We start from the raw sequence: 19380 nt of genomic DNA on the forward strand, positions 1-19380 counted from the left end.
AAAATCAGGTGATGCAAAATTAAATAATTGAAATAATAGTTGCGTCTTATTGGTAGATGGATAATAAAACTGTGGAATGTAACTACATGGCGTTTTCGTTAAACAGTCTGGAATTACTTTTTGCTTTTTGGTAATAACCGGTAAAACGGCGGTTATCGGTTGGAACGAATGCGAATATTTGATGTATTGTTGGGTGTTGTTGGGATTGGAAAATGGCTTGGTAAGGTTGAGAAGCTGGGATGCAATATAAAAAGGAACCGCACTAAAATCAGTAGAAAGATTCGCACTTAATGTTTTGGGTAGTGATTTATGGAAACAAAAAGGTTGAATAACTCGTTTCCAGCTAGTAGAATTACGTGAAAGATGTAAGGCTGCCTTGAAATGTCCTCTAGAGGCACAAAAACGAAACCATTTAATAGATATTTCTGAATTTTTAGAAAGACGATCAAGAATTTTACCAATATGATAAGCAGAATATATGGACTTTGTGGTGAGGAAATGTTTTTGAAAACATATAAGAGATTTCTTGAAATCTTGGAGATGAAAATAACATTTTCCTAAATATTTGTAACTGTCAGTAGAACCAAGGCGAGAAGCATTGATGTGCCATTTAATTGCTTTTTGATACGAATCCGCTATTGAATCAACTTGGAATAATTCTGGGTGATCAACATATAGTTTACCAACAGAGTTCATTGCTTCGATGCTTCCCTTTTGGGAGGCTCCCTCAAAAAAATCTATTGCATCTTTTTGTGCTTCTGTATTTGAAACTTGTAATGCTAAAAATAAAGGTGCACTTGGAGAATCCGTATTCATAGAAACAGCTACAATATATGAAGAATTGTAGTGAGATTTTTTGATTTGAGGACTGTCACCATTAAAGCAAAGATAACCTAAATCAATAAAAAGTTGTGAATCACCAGGATTACTTAAGTCTGGAGAAACCCTAAGACGATTATACATTTCTGACATTAGATTTGCTCCATAATGTGTGTCATGTGTATGAAGAAGTGTCTGTGGAGATGGAGCAAAAAGCATTGAAAAAAGTTCAGAATTTAGGAAATGTCAGAATAAAAATATTCAAAATAAAATGCCAGAAAAATTTCACAAATTTTTAATCAGAAATTTCCATCTTCCTCCTTTAAAGAAGAATTTATTTTCCTGAACAAAATCATATTATGTATTACATTTACATCTTAGTATTTCGATATAATTTTGTTATGGTTCTTTAATTTTTAAATTATGAAGATCATTTTCATAATTTTATGATATTCATTACATGTGTTTTATTTGATTTTTTCATTGTGTTCACACAGTATTTTAATGATATGCCTTAAAATCCATTTGTTATCATGAACTCAACGAAGAAAAAAATCGTTAATATCAAAAAGTGGAATTGACTATCCTTGCCGCGGCACTTTTTGAGGGCCTTACAATGGAGACTGGACCACCAAGAGCCACCAGAATTATTTGTCGTAAACTACCACCTACTCTTTCCGAGGCTGAATTCAACGAAGTTGATTGCGTGAAAATGTTTGTTACCCAAAGGATTGCATCTGTTCAATTTTATTCTGCCGAAATCATTGGAGATACATCAGCGCCTCCTTCAGCAATGGCAATAGTTTCGTTTTATGATGAAGCATGTGCTCAACAATTCATTACAATGATGATGCAAAAAACTTTTTTAATGCCATTTGGCGAGCAAAGGCCTTGCGTTATTGAATATGCCCCAATGATGAAATTACCTCTTCCACAACAACAAAGCCACCGGAAGCAACTTCCTTCGATTGAAGATGATTCCGAATTTAAGAAGTTTGCTGAAGATTATGAAAATAATTTGATACCCGAAAGCGAAAAGCTAATGACTGTCGAAGACATTAACAAAGCCACTGAAGTAATAGATAATACTAAAACTGTTAATTCTCTTATTAATCAAGGTGGACCTTCTTCAAAAAAGAAAAACAGAAACAGGAAAAGAAGAGGAGGACACAACAATGGCAATGATTAGGACACAGTATAATTTACGTTTTGGTTCAATCGACGTTGGTCAATATATCATATATTATATATGATTTGCCAAACTGGTGTTAATCAAAACTTTATACTTTTGATAAATCACATTTTTTCACAATTTATCTTGTTCACAAAAGCATAATTCGATAATTAGAAATGATTTCAATGTGACATTTTCTCTAATTTTCATATCTGTTTTTTCATGCTTGTGAAAATTAAGTTCTTCTGGATAGTGTGGAAACAAAGTTGAGAAGGTATGCTAAATTGTTTGCACTAAAAAATGCCTTTGAATAGTTTATTTTGAAAATGAGAAGCAACAGATCCAAAAGTGATACTTCAACAAAAAATTATGATGAAATAGACTCTTCCTATATTGATTTTCTTATTGAACTCAAACATGTTGTGTTTAATCTCGATGAAAATAATTTTGAATTATCAATAGATCAAACAATGAAATTATTTGATTCAAATTTCCATTCATTCAATTCTGTTATTATTACCTTAGTTTATTATGCATTTTGTTCACTAAAGAAAGAAATTGATATTTACATAAAATATTTAGAAACAATACAAACTAAAGAAGAAGAACTCAACAAAAATTCACCCAAAATTATAGAAACTTTTTCTTATTATTTATCTGAGATAGAATCACATGAATCATATTATATAATTGAACAAATGATTGAGCGGAATTTAATAAATTCAGATATTGCTAAAAACATTGATTCTGAATATTTTGCGCATTATAAACCAGAAGGTGAATATGAAAAAGATGATGGTATCGAAAGGTGCATATTTTTCGGGAGTCCAAATCATGATTTTATTGAACTAAAGAAAAATGATTGGGAACTTCATAAGAAATATGTTAAAGAAGGAATAAATCAGAATGAAATTGTGAAAATAATTCGAAATGATGACATAGAAAAACTTCAAGAAATGTCATCACAACCAAATATTTTTTTCAAACAAAAAATTGAACCATCACTTTATGAAAGGTATTCATTTATTAATGAAGAAAATGTATCATTAATTGATATTGCAGCATTTTTTTTCTTCAGTTAAATGTTTTAAATATTTACTTATGATGGGTGCAAATGTAGAAGATACAGGTAAATATGCAATTGCAGGTGGAAATTTAGAAATTATTCATTTATGTGAACAAAATCATATCTCTTTTCAAAATGCATATGAAACAGCAATTATATTTCATCAAAATGATATCTTTAAATATCTTTATGAAAATAAAAAACATCTAAAGAAAGAAATTAATCCTAATAACATTATTAAATTTGGAAATTTATGTATTAAATGTGGGAATTATGAAATTCTTTCATTTTTGTTAAAAGTTGGGATGAAAATTGATGAATCAATGATTAATCTTTCAGCAAAAATTGGTAACTTCTATCTTGTAAAATATTTTTTACAAAATAATAAAATTCCTAAAAATATTTTTGTTTTTACAGTAGAATCAGGTAACATTGAGCTTGTTAAGTATGTTTTAGAACAAAAAGTTATTAATCTTAATTCTAAAAATATTTTATTATTTCATTTGATATTTATATTATATTTTTGATATCTTCATATATTATTTGGAATTTGTTCAAATCATTTGATACAGCTCTTATAGTGGCTGCTAGAATTGGTGATATTGAACTTTTTAAATTACTTCTTGAGCAAAAAGGAATTAATATAAATGCTAAAAATATTTATATCTTCAACTTAATTATAATTTAAATAATACGATATTTTAAAATAATGTTTAGAAATTACTATTTAATTTTGAAACAGCACTTATAATCGCATCTGAACATGATGCGACAGATATAATTAAAATTCTTCTTGAACAAAACAAAATTGAAATTAATCAAAAAAACATTTTTTTGATTATTTTAGAATTCATTTAAAATTTTTGATATTTAAAAATTTAATTTGGAAATTGCTTAAAATATTTTATTCAGCACTTATGTTTGCATCAGAAAATGGTAATAAAGAAGTGGTTAAATTACTTCTAGATCGAAAAGAAATTGATTTAAAAGCTAAAAATGTATAAATATCATGTTTGCTATTTAATTTTTTAATTTTGGATTTCAAAATATATTATGAAGCTCATTTAAAATATTTGAAACACCACTTATGAAAGCTTCAGGCCAAGGACACACAGAAATAGTCAAATTACTTCTCGAGAAAAAAGTAATTGATGTCAATGCAAAAGATGTTTTATTATTTTGTATAAAATATATTTTAATATTTTGATATTTTACAACAAAATATGGAATTTTTTTAATATATTTGAAACAGCACTTATATTAGCAGCTTCAAGTGGTTTTACTGAAATAGTTAAATTACTTCTTGAACAAGAAGGAATTGATATTAATGCTAAAGATATTTATTTGTTTTATTTGATATTTATCTTTATAATTTTGGATTACAAAATAATATTTGGAAATTATTTAAATTATATTATAAAGCTCTTACACATGCATCTGAAAAAGGTTACATAGATATAGTTAAATATCTTCTTCATTCTAATAGTATTTATTTCTATACTAAAAATATTTCTTTCATTAATTTGATGTTTATTAATATATTTTTTTGTTTCAAAATAATATTTTCTAAAGCACAAAAATTAGCAGAATACCATAATCATATTGAAATCGCAAATTTGCTCGCTAAAAAATTGGAAGATATGAAATAAAGAAACAATTTATTCAATGATTAAAAAAACTAAAGCTGATGATTCAAATCTTTGTAGATGAAAAGAAAATATCTTAATAAATTATTCAAATAACTATTTAGAAGTTTTAAAATGAGATCCTGATATGTAAATTTAATTTTTAATCTTTAATAATTTTATAATATGTTCAAGAATAAATAAAATTCTTTAATACCTGTTTTGTTGGTTCGGTGTCACACAACACTTAATAAATTAACATATACAATTCATTCATATTTTGATAATGAACCTGATAGAGACGATATTGCTTTAATTGAAGAGACTCGAAAAAATATGGAATAGAACAGATTCCAGTTACTAATGCAAGCTCATTAAGCTTGTGTATATGTTGAAAGACATATGTCAAAAGAATGTCTTGATGATATAAATAATGTTATTTGCGGGACACATCAATGTAGTAATGATATTTCTCAAGATGACGTATGTCTATATGTTTATTGGAATTATTTACAAGAAGAACATGTATTCATATTGTTATAATGATTTTTTTTTGTCTATTTTTAAAAATATAATGTAGATAACATATCAAAACTATACTATAAATATAAGATTAAAATACTAATAGAAAACCAAGATATTTGAATTTGATTTTAAATTTTAATGAAATTCTTGTTAAATTTTATTTTTATTTAATTTTTATTTAAAAAATAAAGTTATCGCATTCACTTTCAAAATGATGAGGTTTTCATGTTATCTTCTTATCAATTACCAATGATTACAACTTTCTCGATACACTCTATTTCATATTTTACTACAGTGGCAGTAAAAATTATTGTTTCTAGTACTAGGTGCATCAAACTTCTCAAGTATTGTTAAAATATGTTGAAACGTGACTGGGAACTTCGAATGAACTTCTTTTTCTCATGTTTCCTGGTGAAATACTTTATTTAACATTCATAAAAAAAATAAACTCTTTTATTAAAAAAAAAATTCTTTCTATTTTTTGATATAAATTGCCGATTTATTTCCACCATTTTAATAAAGCATTTTTATCATTGCTCTTTCATTAAACAAAGTTTTTGCTATTTCTTCACGCACTTTTTCTATAGCATTCCATTTTTCATGTGCGGTTTTGTCAATTTTTTTATTAGGTATTACATAGCATTCATCAATTGGCATATATCCGTACTTATGGTTCAAGTGCCAATAATAACTTGTTAAATTTCCATATATTTTCATTAAATTTTTGATTTTTATAAAATCTTCTAGATTCACAGAAATTAGAAGCTTTTGATTTTGTGGAATTTTAGATACTAAAGTCGAATTCAAGTTCAATATAACCATTCTACCACCAAAACTCCTGCCAACAGAGTCAATTGAAATTACCAATTTTAAATTATATTCACATGCATATACTTTAAATTGTTTTTGTTGATAAATTTGTCGATTTTTATTGTATTAATCCAATAAAAATGAGTTTCCAATTGTTTCCAACTTGTTTATTATTGTTCGGTCAATTTTCATTCCGTCTTTTTCTAAAAATGAAAATATTTCATAATTATTATATTTATTACATTTAATTCCTAATTCTCTTAAATCTTTTATTTCATTAAGTTTCTTATCATAAAAATAATGAAAAACTTCATTTCGATGAAATTCAGTTGTCGTTTCTAATTCTTCTTCAAATAATGAATTATTCGATTCGCATAAATGAATAATTTCGAAGTTTCCACCTGCAATTGCATATTTTAATGTATTTTCTACATTTGCTCCATTCATATGTAAATATTTAAAACATTTAACTGAAGAAAAAAATGCTGCATAATCAATTAACGTAACATCATATTGATTAATAAATGAATATCTTTCATAAAGTGATGGTTTAATTGCCTTATTAAAATTAAAATTTGGTTGTGATGACATTTCTTGAAGTTTTTCTATGTCATCATTTCGAATTATTTTCGCAATTTCTTTTGGATTAACTCCTTCTTTAATTAATTCTTTATGAAGTTTCCAATCATCTTTTGAAAGTTCTTCAATATTTGACTTAAATTCCTTATAAATTAATTTTTTTGATTGATGTTTAGTTTGGCTGATTTCTATTTTTGATTTATAATGTGCAAAATATAATGTTTTGATCTTTTTGACAAAATCTGATTTAATTAATCCTTTTTCAATCATTTTTCCAAGAAGAAATAAAGATTCTTGGGTTTTTATGTCACGCAAATACTTCAGAAATATATCATATATTTGTTTATATCGATTTTGAATTGAGTTTTTGTTTCGTTGATCTTCATGAGCTTTCAAAGAAAGTATGTATTGAATAGTTAGATTTTCACCAGTCCTTTTAGAAGCAAAAGCTGAGTATATGAATCTGGAAACAAGAAGATTAAATGTATAAGGGTAATCAAAAACAAATAAATTAATCGTCGATTGAACTGATGTTTCAATGTTATTTTCGTTGAGATTGAAAATAATATTCTCCAATGATTGCGAGAGTTTATACAATTCCATTGCACTAAAGTGATTCTTTCCAATATAGAAATATAATATAAAATGAATTTTTTTGAATGATCATTCAAACATGGTGCCGGTGGCTCTCAAATATGGCAACAAGCTTAGTCAAAACTGAACGATAAGATATTTTGGTTCATTCTTTAAAAAATAGCACTTTTGTATTTCTAAAGGAATTGTGATATGAAAAACAATCGTTGCCATGTGGATTTTGAAAATGGTAATAAGACACGATTGCCCCCGGTTGAAAGAGTTTAAATAAAACAGTACACATTAATCTTATTTCACCTTTTCATTTTGCTTTTAATATGAGTATAGACATTTCTAGTGGAAAATTAAGAGCTGAGTAAAAAATTTGAATGTCCTATTCTAAATCCAAAAGAAATGTCACAGCACAGATAGGCATTAACTATGAAACTAATAATTGCATAAGAATTTGTTATAAAACATGTTTTTTGTTATCACATGCTCAAAGAAAAAAGGAAAACGTTAATTAACGGTCGGCTGGCACTTTTAATTCAATGAAATGACATCGGTTTTGGCGGTTACAGAACTCATCTTGCAATGGCAGAAGAAGACAACCTCTATTCTATTTTCAAGAATATTGCATCCGATGATTTAAATTCCATTGTCAGCAATATCCCAACCCCAAGAGTTTTAACATTTTTAAAAAAAACATATCAATTCATCATGAGAGCTCTTCCACAAAAAACATTACAAAGTCTTAATACAATGTTTGAAAAGATCATCTTTCTTGAAGATTTCAAACCACTTGAATCCTCAGGTATTGTTTGCTGCTTCTGTCTTGATGATCCAGAAGAAGCAAAATATGTTTGCGAAAAATTCCAAACCATTCCCAACTACAACAAATTCCTTATAATGATTCCACGAATCAGCACACTTTGTCAAGAAATTGTTGAAAGATCAGGAATCAAACTTCAATTACTTGAATACCATCTAGAGATTATTCCACTTGATAGTTTTAATTTCATAGTCCCATCACCCAAATGTTTTAGTCATTGTTTTGTTGAAGATGACATTAGTGATGTATATACAATTGCCAGATCTTTACTTAAACTTGAGCTTATCAATGGTGTTCCATCACGAGTATTCACAGCTGGTGATATCTCATCACGCGTATATACCTTAGTTGAAGAATTTAAGTCACAAGTCGGACCAGCATTTCTTCAATCAGATCCACAAATCCATGAAATGTTCATTGTAGATCGAACCGTTGATCTTCTTACTCCACTTTTAACCCAATTCTACTATGGCGGTTTTCTTGATGATAAATATGAAATAAATTTCGGTTTTATGAATTTACCAGATGGCGTTGTCCTTAAACGTGGTGGCAAGACAGTCAAAGAGACATTACTCGCCGACGCCGAAGACGAAGTATTCGCCGAGATTCGAAGTATGTCATGCACTGATGCGGGAAACCGTTTACGCGATCTTATGAATGAAATGCAAACCATCAAAGAAAAGATGACAAACACAACAGGAACGAGCCAATGGACAGTTCATGCCAAGCGTGCCAAGAAACTCAATGAACTTGCTCCATTTGTTGATATGCATTTTGATATTCTTGAAAAATTATTACAAATGCATCGGTACATGAAGCCAATGATGAACTATGAGTATGCATTAATGTTAAGGGAAGATCCAGACACAACATTATTAAAGCGTCTCATTAATAGTAATGATGAGTCTGATGCATTACGACTATTATGTTTAACAAGCGTAATCTCACGTGGGGTACCATCATCCGTATTATCAGATACGCAAAATAGATTGATATCAAAATATGGAACAGCTATAGTCAAAGATTTAATTAATTTGGGTAACGCTGGTTTACTTGTGAATGAACAATCATTGTTTGAAAAGTCGAAATATCCAAAGTTCCAAACTTTGGATGAAACATTGAAATTAGTTTTCCAAGAACCACAAATTATTAAAGATGAAAATGGTACCATAGAACATACTGATGTGGAAAGTGGATATGATACTTATGTACCTATCTTACTTCGATTGGTCCAAGCAGGAATTAGTGGCAAGTGGGAAAAGGGCACCCCAGTTGAAAAGCTGATGTGTCAAATGGGGGTGGACCATCAAATTCACGGCCAAGAGTGGGTTAGAAAAGTGACAGCTGAAGGGTTGGCACCTAAACGTATCCTGGTTTTTGTGATTGGTGGAGTTACCGCTACTGAAGTAATGTTACTTCATCAAATGGGTAAAATTATATTTAAGGGCGAGGTGGATATCCATGTCGGAAGTACAAATATTACAACTGGTAAGAAATTGATTAACCAAGTTTGCCCGACTATCGCTAAAGGAGCACCTAAATAAACAGAAAAAAATTGGAATATGTTTTGTTGTGGCGTTTACAAGGCCAAGTTCATGACGGCTGTGACTAAATCTCCATCGGCATCACGGAGAGCTTGAACAGCACGTGCACGAGAAACATTGGATTGTTGCATGATTGTGTTGATATCTTCTTCCTTAAGACCTGTGGCATCAACTTCACCTTCTTGTTCATCTTCAACAACAGTGGCAGCTGGTTCGGCTGGAGCAGCTTCTTGTGCAGCAGCAGAGCTTCTAAGTTGTTCAACAGCCTTTGCACCTGGGTCTTGCATTTGTGGTTCACCAAAAACAATATAAACATCATCAATGAAATAAACATCTGGTGAAGCAAATGTCCACATGATTTGGGCACCTTTCCTCATCATAACAGTGGATACTTTTTCAAGTGGTTTAAGGTTATGCTTAAGGAGAGCTTCCTTCATCTTTTTTTCTGCACGAGATACTTTGCGTGGAGCAGGTGCTGGTGTTTCTTCTGGTTTTGTTTCTTCGGTTTTTTCTTCTTCCTTTACTTCTTCAACCTTGTCTTCTGGTTTGGTTTCTTCAACCTTGTTTTCAACTGGAGCAGTAGTTTCTTTTTCAGCCATTACCAAAAAGGTCTGACCATTGGTCACTCAAAATTTCCCTTTTTGGGGCAATTTAATAAAGAAATGTTATCTGAAAATACATTACAAAAAAACAATTGCTTTGTGTATTCTTTAAAATTGAACAATCCCTGCTTAAACAGAGAAATTAAAATAAATTATTGTTTGGTGTAGTGGTAATTATGAATGAAATAATCAATGTAGGCTGAATTTTTGATGTTTTTTTAACTTACATCAATGATGCTATTTTCTAAAAAATAATATTTTTTCATAAAATGTTGGTAAACAAATTTATTTAATAATCTGAAATTTTATTTCGGATTTATACTTCAAGAAAATCCTGGAGTATTCGGCCGTTTAAAACACGTTAATTATTTTTTTATCTTAACGTGCTCAATTTTGGTCAAATAAACGGATGAAAATTTATGTATGGAAATAGTGGCTTACCCCCAGGATCTTCTCTCCTTGATAATAAAGTCAGTGAATCTCAGTCGCTTATGCATTCTTTAAGAAAAACAGATGATGCTATCCAAACAGCAAACTTAGTTACAGAAAGATTAAATAATCAGATGAGTCATTTAAGGAATTCAAACAGCAGATTGAGTGAAATCATTTCAACTGTTCCTGTTATTGGAAATTTGACTTCAAAAATAGAAGTTAGAAGAAGAAGAGATCGTTTGATTCTAGTAGGACTTATAGGATTTTTAATGTTTTTCTGTGTTTGGTATTTATTCGGTTAAATATAGTTGAACGTTTTATACAATTGATATATATTTATAAATAAAAAATATTTTTTTAAATGCTTAGCAACACTTGGAGTTTTGTATTTACGTTGTTAAACTTGCTTTATGTGATCTGTTTATTTCATAATTCATAACAGTTATCATTTTCATTAAAATTTAATTGATATATTAATTAATATAATCTATGAGAAATTTTAAATCAACAAATATAACACACCTACCACTAAAACTAACTAAAAAAGCATTGCTCAATTTGGATAGAATTCCAAAATAATCAATTATTGTCGTTAATTCACTTTACTCAAATTTCCAGTTGTCCATTCAAATTACAATCGGCCGTTTGTTCGATGACATGACTTTTTGACCAAATTTTAATCATTTCTACATAAAAAAATGGAAAATGAGCAAAAAAAGACTATTCAACAAAATGAGTTGGAAACACTTAAATTGATTAAGCAGAGCATTTTTGGGATGAACAAAGAAAATTTTTCTCAATCAACAAATTTAATAATTTCCAAATTTGATACTAATTTTCCAATATCTTTTAACACAATTATCAGCCAAATGGTATACATAGCTTTTGTGATAAAAAGGCACGATTCTGACATATATTTAAATTTTCTAAACGAAATAGAAATATTTGAAGAAAAAAATCATATCGAATCAAAAATTATTGAAGCATTTACTCAATTTATAATTAAAAAATATTCACAAGAATCATATTATCTTCTTGATTGTCTGATTCAACGTGGTTTACTTGAATCAAGTATAATCAAAAACATTTTAAAAACGAAAGCATTTTTTATCCATTATTTATCAGAAGAAGAACTCGAAAAATTATCAAAGAGCGGACTATCATTTTATGAAGGTTTTATGTATCTAATCAGTGAGAACATTGATGAAATCAAAAAGAATAATTTTGCACTTCATAAACAATTAATTGCGGAAGGAGTTAACACAAATGAAATTGCTAAAATAATTCGAAATGATGAAATAGAAAAACTCCAAGAAATATCATCACAAGAAAATTTCGATTTTAATCAAAAAATTGAACCATCACTTTATGAAAGATGTAACTTTGTTAATAAAGAAAATGTTACATTAATTGATTATGCAGCATTTTTTGGATCTGTTAAATGCTTTAAACATTTACTTATGAATGGTGCAAATGTAATAAACACAGGCAAATATGCAGTTGCAAGCGGAAATGAAGAAATTATTCATTTATGTGAACAAAATCATTCATCATTTAAAAAAACATATTCAACAGCTATTAAATTCCATAAAAATGATATTTTTAAATATCTTTATGAAAATAAACTTGAACAAATCAATAACTTTAATATAATTATCATGAAATGCTTTTTATATCATAATTATGAAGCTTTTTCATATTTAGTTGAAGAAGGAATGAAAATTAATGATGATATTATAAACGAATCAGCTAAAATTGGAAACTTATTACTTATCAAACATTTCCTTAAAGAAAATGAACTTCCAAAAAATATTTTAATATTTTCAGCTCAATCAGGAAACGTTGAACTTGTGAAATATATTTTAGATAAAGGAATTGATATTAATTATAAAATTATTATTTTATTTTGTTTGAAATTTATTTTAAGCATTTTATTTTCTAAATTATTATTCGGGAATTATTTAAATATTTTTATACTGCATTAATTAATGCTTCTTTATATGGTCGTATTAATCTAGTTAAATTCCTTCTTGACCAAAAAGGAATTGATATAAATGCAAAAAATTTATATTTGTTTTATTTAATATTTATTTTTATGTTTTAATATTTGCAAATATATTTTAATATTTGATCAAATAGTTTGAAACTGCACTTTTTTTAGCAGCTGTATATGGTTACATCGAAATAGTTAAACTACTTCTTGAACAAAAAGATATAGATATTAATGCTAAAGATATTTATTTATATTATATTATGTTTATTTAAAGAATAAAATATTTGAAAATAAGATTTGGATTTTTCTAAAACTATTTTCCACTGCACTTATAAAATCATCACAATTTGGTAAAACAAAAATAGTTAAATTACTTCTTGAACAAAAAGGAATTGATATTAATGCTAAAGATAATATTTATTTGATATGTTATTGATTTATTATTGTAATTTGAAGTTTGTTAATAATATTTGGAAATAATTTATTTTGTTTTGTACAGCACTTATTGCGGCTTCTAAAAATGGACATCCGAAAATAGTTAAATTACTTCTTGAGCAAAAAGGAATTAATGTCAATGCTAAGGATATTTATTACTTTTAGTTAATGTCTATTTTATTAAATTGATGTTTCATATTAATATTTGGAAATTGTTTAAATTATTTAAAACAGCACTAAACATGGCATATTTGTGGGATAATGTTGAAATATTCAAATTATTAAAAGACTATGCAAATAATGTTCATTGATATCTCAAAAGGATCTGTTAATTAATAAACAAAAAAATTAACAAAAGTCGAGTTTTTATCTCTGAATTCATTAGGTGGAAATTAAATTATTTTCCTATTAATGTGTATAGATAATAAAATGATTTGGAAGCCAGTGGGCTTGTCTGTTCGTAAATGAATACATGTGAGGAAAAGTTTATTTTTGGTAAATTTGCATCACAAAAAAAAATTATTAAATAATTATAAACAGACTTAGTCAATTTAATGCCTTTTTTTCTGTTTTGATTGCAGAAGAAGATCTTGCAAAAATCGGCTTTACAAAGCAAGAATTTGAAGAAATCCCTAAAGATGAGCAACTGGATATTTTAAGAGCAAGATTTGAATCATTACAAATTCCTTTACCAAATTATATATTGAAAGCTTTTTCTAATGAAAATTTTCATGGAATTGTTTCTTCTCAAAGATTACAAAACATCCCTCCATTTCCTGGTCCTGTCACAAAGTCAAAAAAGTTTACGATTTCATTAGAAAATGTCAGAAAAGATCTTGACGATGAAACAGTTGCCTCAAATCGTGGCATATCTCTAGGGGAACTAAATTCTAGAAGGAAAAATCTTGTTTTTCATTTAAATCCAAACATTGTTACATCAGAATATGAGCAATATATCCATCAAAAATTCGAGGAAATTAACATAGACACAGAGTCTGGTATTCTTGTCTCAATTATTTTACCAAATGGAGATCGAATCACCAGATTATTTCCACCAGATGCAGAAGGCGAAATTGTTTATTATTGGTGTGCAACTGATAGATCTATGGTGGAAGATGGAAACTATATAGGTTCATTCATTCTTGTTCTTGCAGATGGCCAAGAACTCTTTCCGAGTGTTTCACTTGGCGATCAAATCAAGAAACCAGAAGTTCTTTTTAACACACGCGTTCTTAAGTAAACATTTTGTTATTTTTTTAAAAAAAAGATACAACATAAAATATAATCACGTAAAAACGAAATAAATAATTTATTTGAAGAAGAAGATGACAATGATAAACTTAAATATAGTATAATGACAAATTGAATAATTTCAGGTGATAATGTTGGTGAAAACTTTAAAGTAATGTATGAAACACCTTAAAAAAAGTAAATAGATTATGTGTTGTTCAATTTGAATGCAAGAAAATCAATAAAATCTTTACATATCAACATAACAGCATAAATGATTACTAATAAATTAAAAAAAGTTAGCAAAGGCCTTGATGATGGACAAACAAAAAGAGATGAAACAATAATTTAATTTAAAAACAAATTTCATACATCACAAATGAATATAACACTGCAGTGACTTCCAACAACAATTTCAAGTTATCTGATATGTTCATCTGCAGTGACAACACTGAAATTGTTTAGACATTTACCAAATTGTGAACAAATTACAAAAATATTTTATTATTTTAACAATAATAATGCGATGAACCATTTCCACAAAATTTGTTGTCATTTCCAAACCGTTAAAGTCCGATACAATTGAATGTCTAACAGCTTATCGTTAAACACCTGAATTTTATGAAGTTTACTTATTATCGTCAAAACCATTTCCCCAGTGAAAAAGCTGTAAAAATCGATGTCACAGCTTGATGCGCTCCTTATGGAGCTTAACAACACAGCAGGCGCAACGTCAAACAAATCTGCGCCAAGCGAACTTGGGTCTCTTTTACAAACGTTAAGTGCTCCAAAAATAGAATCTCCGCCACCAAATTCATTAGCATCTCTTGTTAACACCCCGGTTAGCATAAGCAGCACATCATACTCAGCGGAGCCTGTTGAGTTACCACAAATGGAAACAATAATTCCAGATTCACTTGCAGAATATCGACCATCACCAATTAAATTACTTCCTACGAAGCCATCGCCAATGATATTTGGATTCACTGGATTTCTAAGACATCAAGATCCATTTTCAAAGGAATATAATGGCGAAAAAGAAATAACAGTTATATCCGAAGAATCCAAACCAACCAAATATGACTGTGATCCGGGTCCAATTATTCATCCTGACATTAGTCGAAAGATCCAATATTCAGAGCATATTTTCCAGAAGTTTTCATCAACCCAAACATATGATGAAAACATCAATGGTAATTTGCAAGATTTCATCAAGTCCTTAGCCCCGTATAGTGTTCTTCAGATTCCTACGGGTGAATATGATGCATTTAAAGTTCAAAATCCAATACATATTATTGGTATTGGTAAAGTTAAAATATACACAAATAAGATTTCCGAAGCATTGTTATCACTTTCGCCAGAAGCGATATTTGAAAACATCAAATTTGTTGCCAAAGAACATCGATATAATGCGGCAACGGTATCCAATTCTAATGTCCGATTTATCAACTGTAAATTTAGTGGCGGCGCTACAGCAGCACTTAGTGTTGAAGGGAAATCATTTGTAGAGATTAAAGATTGTAAATTTAAGAAAGGACAAACAGCGTGTATTCTTGCACAAGACACAGTAACTGTTAATTGTAATGATAGTACACTTACTGATAGTGAACAATTTGGGTTTATAGTTCAAGGATATGCAAAATGTGTAATCACAAATTGTACAATTACTGACAATTTAAAGGCCGGAGTTTGTATCAGTGAACGTTCTAATGTCACTGTAACAGGTTCTACTATTTCCAAGAATAAGATTTTGGGAATTGAAATATCATCAAAAGGTGATAATGTTTTCCTTGAAAATAATGTCATTAAAGAGAATGGCAAAGTTGGAGTGTTAGTAATTTCTCACTCTAAGGTTACATTAGTTGGAAATAGTTTTGTTAATCATGAACGAACATGTCTTGATGTCAAAGCATCACGCGTCATAATGAATTCTAATAAGTTCAGTAATGCCCCAGAGAATGCATTAGTTTGTTTAACTGAATATGCATCTGCTTATTCTGATGGAGATTCATTTTCAGGTCAATGTAGAACAGGAGTAGCATCTGTAGGAGGATCATTATTTGTAGGTCGAAACGATACCTTTTCAGATCTCTCCATCTGTGGGGTCTTAAGTTATATGAAAGGAAATGTTCAATTACAAAAGTGTGAATTCACTCACATCAAAGGTCCATCGTTACAAATCAGAGAAAATTCAGTACTTCAAATTCGGGATTGTAAACTTTACAAATCCGGGCCACCCCTACTTTACATTGGTAATAATGTCCGAGGTTCTGCTACTAATTGTATCTTCACAGAATGTGATGCAGGTGCAATAGATATCGGGGAAGATATCACAGATTTTATTTTTGAAAATTGCACAATATCTAATTCCAAATATGGAATTAAAATCCATGGAAATACAAGTCCTGTATTCAAGGACTGTAAGATTAATGGAAATTCATTCATGGGTATCGAAATTACAAGTGAAGCCAAACCTAAATTTGAATATTGTCAATTTAATAAGTCTGAAGGAGCTGGTTGTACAGTCTTTAAGAACTCAAATCCTGAATTTTTAGGCTGTAGTTTTGACAATAACTCCAAACAAGGCCTTAGTATTCAAGAATCTACAAGTACATTAACCAATTGTCGGTTATCTGAGAATGGTGCCATTGGTTTAGTAATTGCCGAATCCTCGAAAGTTTCATTAGATAGTTGTCTTATCTCTAAAAATAACATTGGTGTTAATGTCATTGGACTTAGTACCAAAGCCACATTTAATGAATGTCAAATCATTGATCAACAACAATCCAATGGAATGTATGTCATTGATAGTTCTAAAGCCAAATTAACCAAATGTGAGTTACGAGGTAATAATGGCGTCCACATCGAAGCACGAAAGTCAGGAATCATTAAAGTAACTGATTCAGATTTGAGTCACTCCATCAAAGGCGCATCAATCATCATTTCTGACAGTGGCATCGTTAACATCAAAAACAGTAACGTTCACGACGAAGAAAAGGCGGCAATTATAGTGAACGATAATGGGGTATTGAATGCTTGTAACACTCGATTTAATGATTGTGGTATTTGTGGTATATGTTTGATGCCTTTGAGTACATATAAGATAGAAAATTGTACGTTCAAAAGTAATACTTCAGGTATATGCGTAAAAGGTGGAACTGGTTCAATAGAGGAATGCGATATAACGGATAATAGGAAATACGGAATAGAAATCGATCAGGACGCAGACCCAAAGATATCGAGCATAAACTATATGAACAATGGATCGGGCGACTGCTATAAGAAAAGCGTCTAAAAGTTGGATAACTTAATTCTGGAATTTTTAATTGGAGGATATTTTAAATGTGTAAATGAGTTACGTGATAGAAACACATCAAATGATGAATTTTGTGGATGAGTCTGATGACGATTATTGGAATTTTTTAATTTGTATTGCGAAATATCGAATTGTTGTTACAGTGAGGAAAAATGTACACTTTTTAGAGAAAATCATATTGTGGACATTTTAAATGAATATGGTTTAATGCATTAATGGGAGGAGGTGCCTTTCGGCAATGTACAATCCTACACAAAAGTATTTAAAAATAATACAAAATATTCAAATTATATAAAGACATATAATGTAATAAAGACATATCAGAAATTGCATGTTATTCAAGCAAGAAAAAAGGTAAATCATTTGTAATTACAAACACGATAACAAATATTGGAAACTATGCATCTGAAAGATGTTCAAATTTAAACTCAATTATCATTCAAGATAGTCTATCTTCAATGGTGCATTCTATGGATGAAGTAACACCAAATGAATTGAATAATTATCTCATTCTCTATCACTATTTCACAATCTTTCTCACACATTATTTCCCAGTATAATTCTTTCACCCTCACAATGGTTGGCTCCGATAATATACATAACTACTGACTTTATATATTATGATCACTTGCATTTTTTTTTAACGACATCTCTAAATCTAATATATAATTTCTTTTCAATACATACAACGTCACAATACCCAGGAAGCAATCTACCCATAGAAGCTATTATTGGAATTGCTTGTACCGTATTATCCTAAATTTAATCACAATTGGTATCATCATATTTTTTGTTAGGCTCAATAATGCACCGATGCAGACAGCTGGAGAAGAGATCAATACGTCATTTTACTGAAACAATATCAATGGATATAAACCAAAATTGATGGAAATTGTTCAAATAAATATTTATCAATATCTTAATTCAAACAATCCAAATATAAACTGACAAAAATTTAAAAAATCTTAAAAAACTACATTACATGCGATGGATTTTATATAATGAGATCTCTCCCGGACCATTTTAATTATGAAAAAAAGCTCTGCTCAATTTTTTTCCTTTTCGAATATTTATTAAAAGTTCTGAAACTATAATATTTTAAGAACTGCACTAATGTTTATACATTTAGAACTGCGCTAAATTCTGATCATTCTATCCTTTTAAACAAAACCATTGAATAAATAAAACATGAAAAAAAATTTTTCCCAATGAATGTGATTACTTAAAAGTGTCACTCATATGAGACCGTTAAAATTGAGGCAGCTTGTCAGGACCATCCTGAAATGTCTTCTGACAACGCTTCAGGCAACGAATACGATCCAAGCATTTTACACATGCCAGAAAATCCAACAGGAGATGTACTTGCAGTGGCGAACATGATTAAAGAAGAAGTTCAACTTCGTTTGGAATTGAAAGATGATAGAGTTTACACAGGAAGCTTTGCAGCATTTGATAAATTCGGCAACTTCGTTCTTACAGGCGCAAAAGAGTATTTTAGAGATGAAATTCGTGAAATGCCAACAGTGATTATACCTTTAGATTTCGTCACAAAAGTTGGATCCAAGCCAGCAGAACCAAAGAATGAAGAAAAGAAACAAATTTAAGGTATGTAAAGATAAACAGTAATCTGAAATTTTTTTGATTTGCAAAACACTTCTGTAAATGTTGCGACCGTTTCGATCGGCTTCTTAACGTTCAAATTAATTCAAATTTACAATTTTAAGTGGTAATATAAAAAAATATATTTATTGTTTTTGTTTAAAAATCAGCTTTTTTTAATATTATTTTTGAAATATGAAATTCATTCGAATCAAAAGTTTTGAAC

General features: G+C 29.1%; 5 protein-coding genes across 5 annotated transcripts; 4 read left to right on the forward strand and 1 right to left on the reverse strand.

Annotated features, from left to right (window-relative positions):
* Positions 1–1435: 1435 nt before the first annotated feature.
* On the forward strand, positions 1436–2008 carry GO595_010672 (regulator of nonsense transcripts 3B; the record flags this gene model as incomplete). The annotated part of the gene is made up of 1 exon (XM_067913376.1): positions 1436–2008. One exon carries the CDS (start codon positions 1436–1438, stop codon positions 2006–2008), a length of 573 nt encoding a protein of 190 aa, XP_067769410.1.
* Positions 2009–7765: 5757 nt separating this feature from the next.
* GO595_010673 (Sec1 family protein) lies at positions 7766–9547 on the forward strand (the record flags this gene model as incomplete). Its single annotated transcript, XM_067913377.1, has 1 exon — positions 7766–9547. The coding sequence occupies one exon, from the start codon at positions 7766–7768 to the stop codon at positions 9545–9547; it is 1782 nt and encodes a 593-aa protein (XP_067769411.1).
* A 35-nt stretch (positions 9548–9582) lies between these two features.
* Positions 9583–10146, reverse strand: GO595_010674 (NAC domain containing protein; the record flags this gene model as incomplete). Its single annotated transcript, XM_067913378.1, has 1 exon — positions 9583–10146. One exon carries the CDS (start codon positions 10144–10146, stop codon positions 9583–9585), a length of 564 nt encoding a protein of 187 aa, XP_067769412.1.
* A 4772-nt stretch (positions 10147–14918) lies between these two features.
* Positions 14919–17534, forward strand: GO595_010675 (serine/threonine protein kinase; the record flags this gene model as incomplete). The annotated part of the gene is made up of 1 exon (XM_067913380.1): positions 14919–17534. One exon carries the CDS (start codon positions 14919–14921, stop codon positions 17532–17534), a length of 2616 nt encoding a protein of 871 aa, XP_067769413.1.
* A 1304-nt stretch (positions 17535–18838) lies between these two features.
* On the forward strand, positions 18839–19159 carry GO595_010676 (Sm protein; the record flags this gene model as incomplete). The annotated part of the gene is made up of 1 exon (XM_067913381.1): positions 18839–19159. The coding sequence occupies one exon, from the start codon at positions 18839–18841 to the stop codon at positions 19157–19159; it is 321 nt and encodes a 106-aa protein (XP_067769414.1).
* Between the last annotated feature and the right edge of the window lie 221 nt (positions 19160–19380).

This window comes from Histomonas meleagridis (genome assembly GCF_020186115.1).
Source record: "Histomonas meleagridis strain 2922-C6/04-10x chromosome Unknown scaffold_61, whole genome shotgun sequence".
Taxonomy (NCBI): Eukaryota; Parabasalia; order Tritrichomonadida; family Dientamoebidae; genus Histomonas; species Histomonas meleagridis.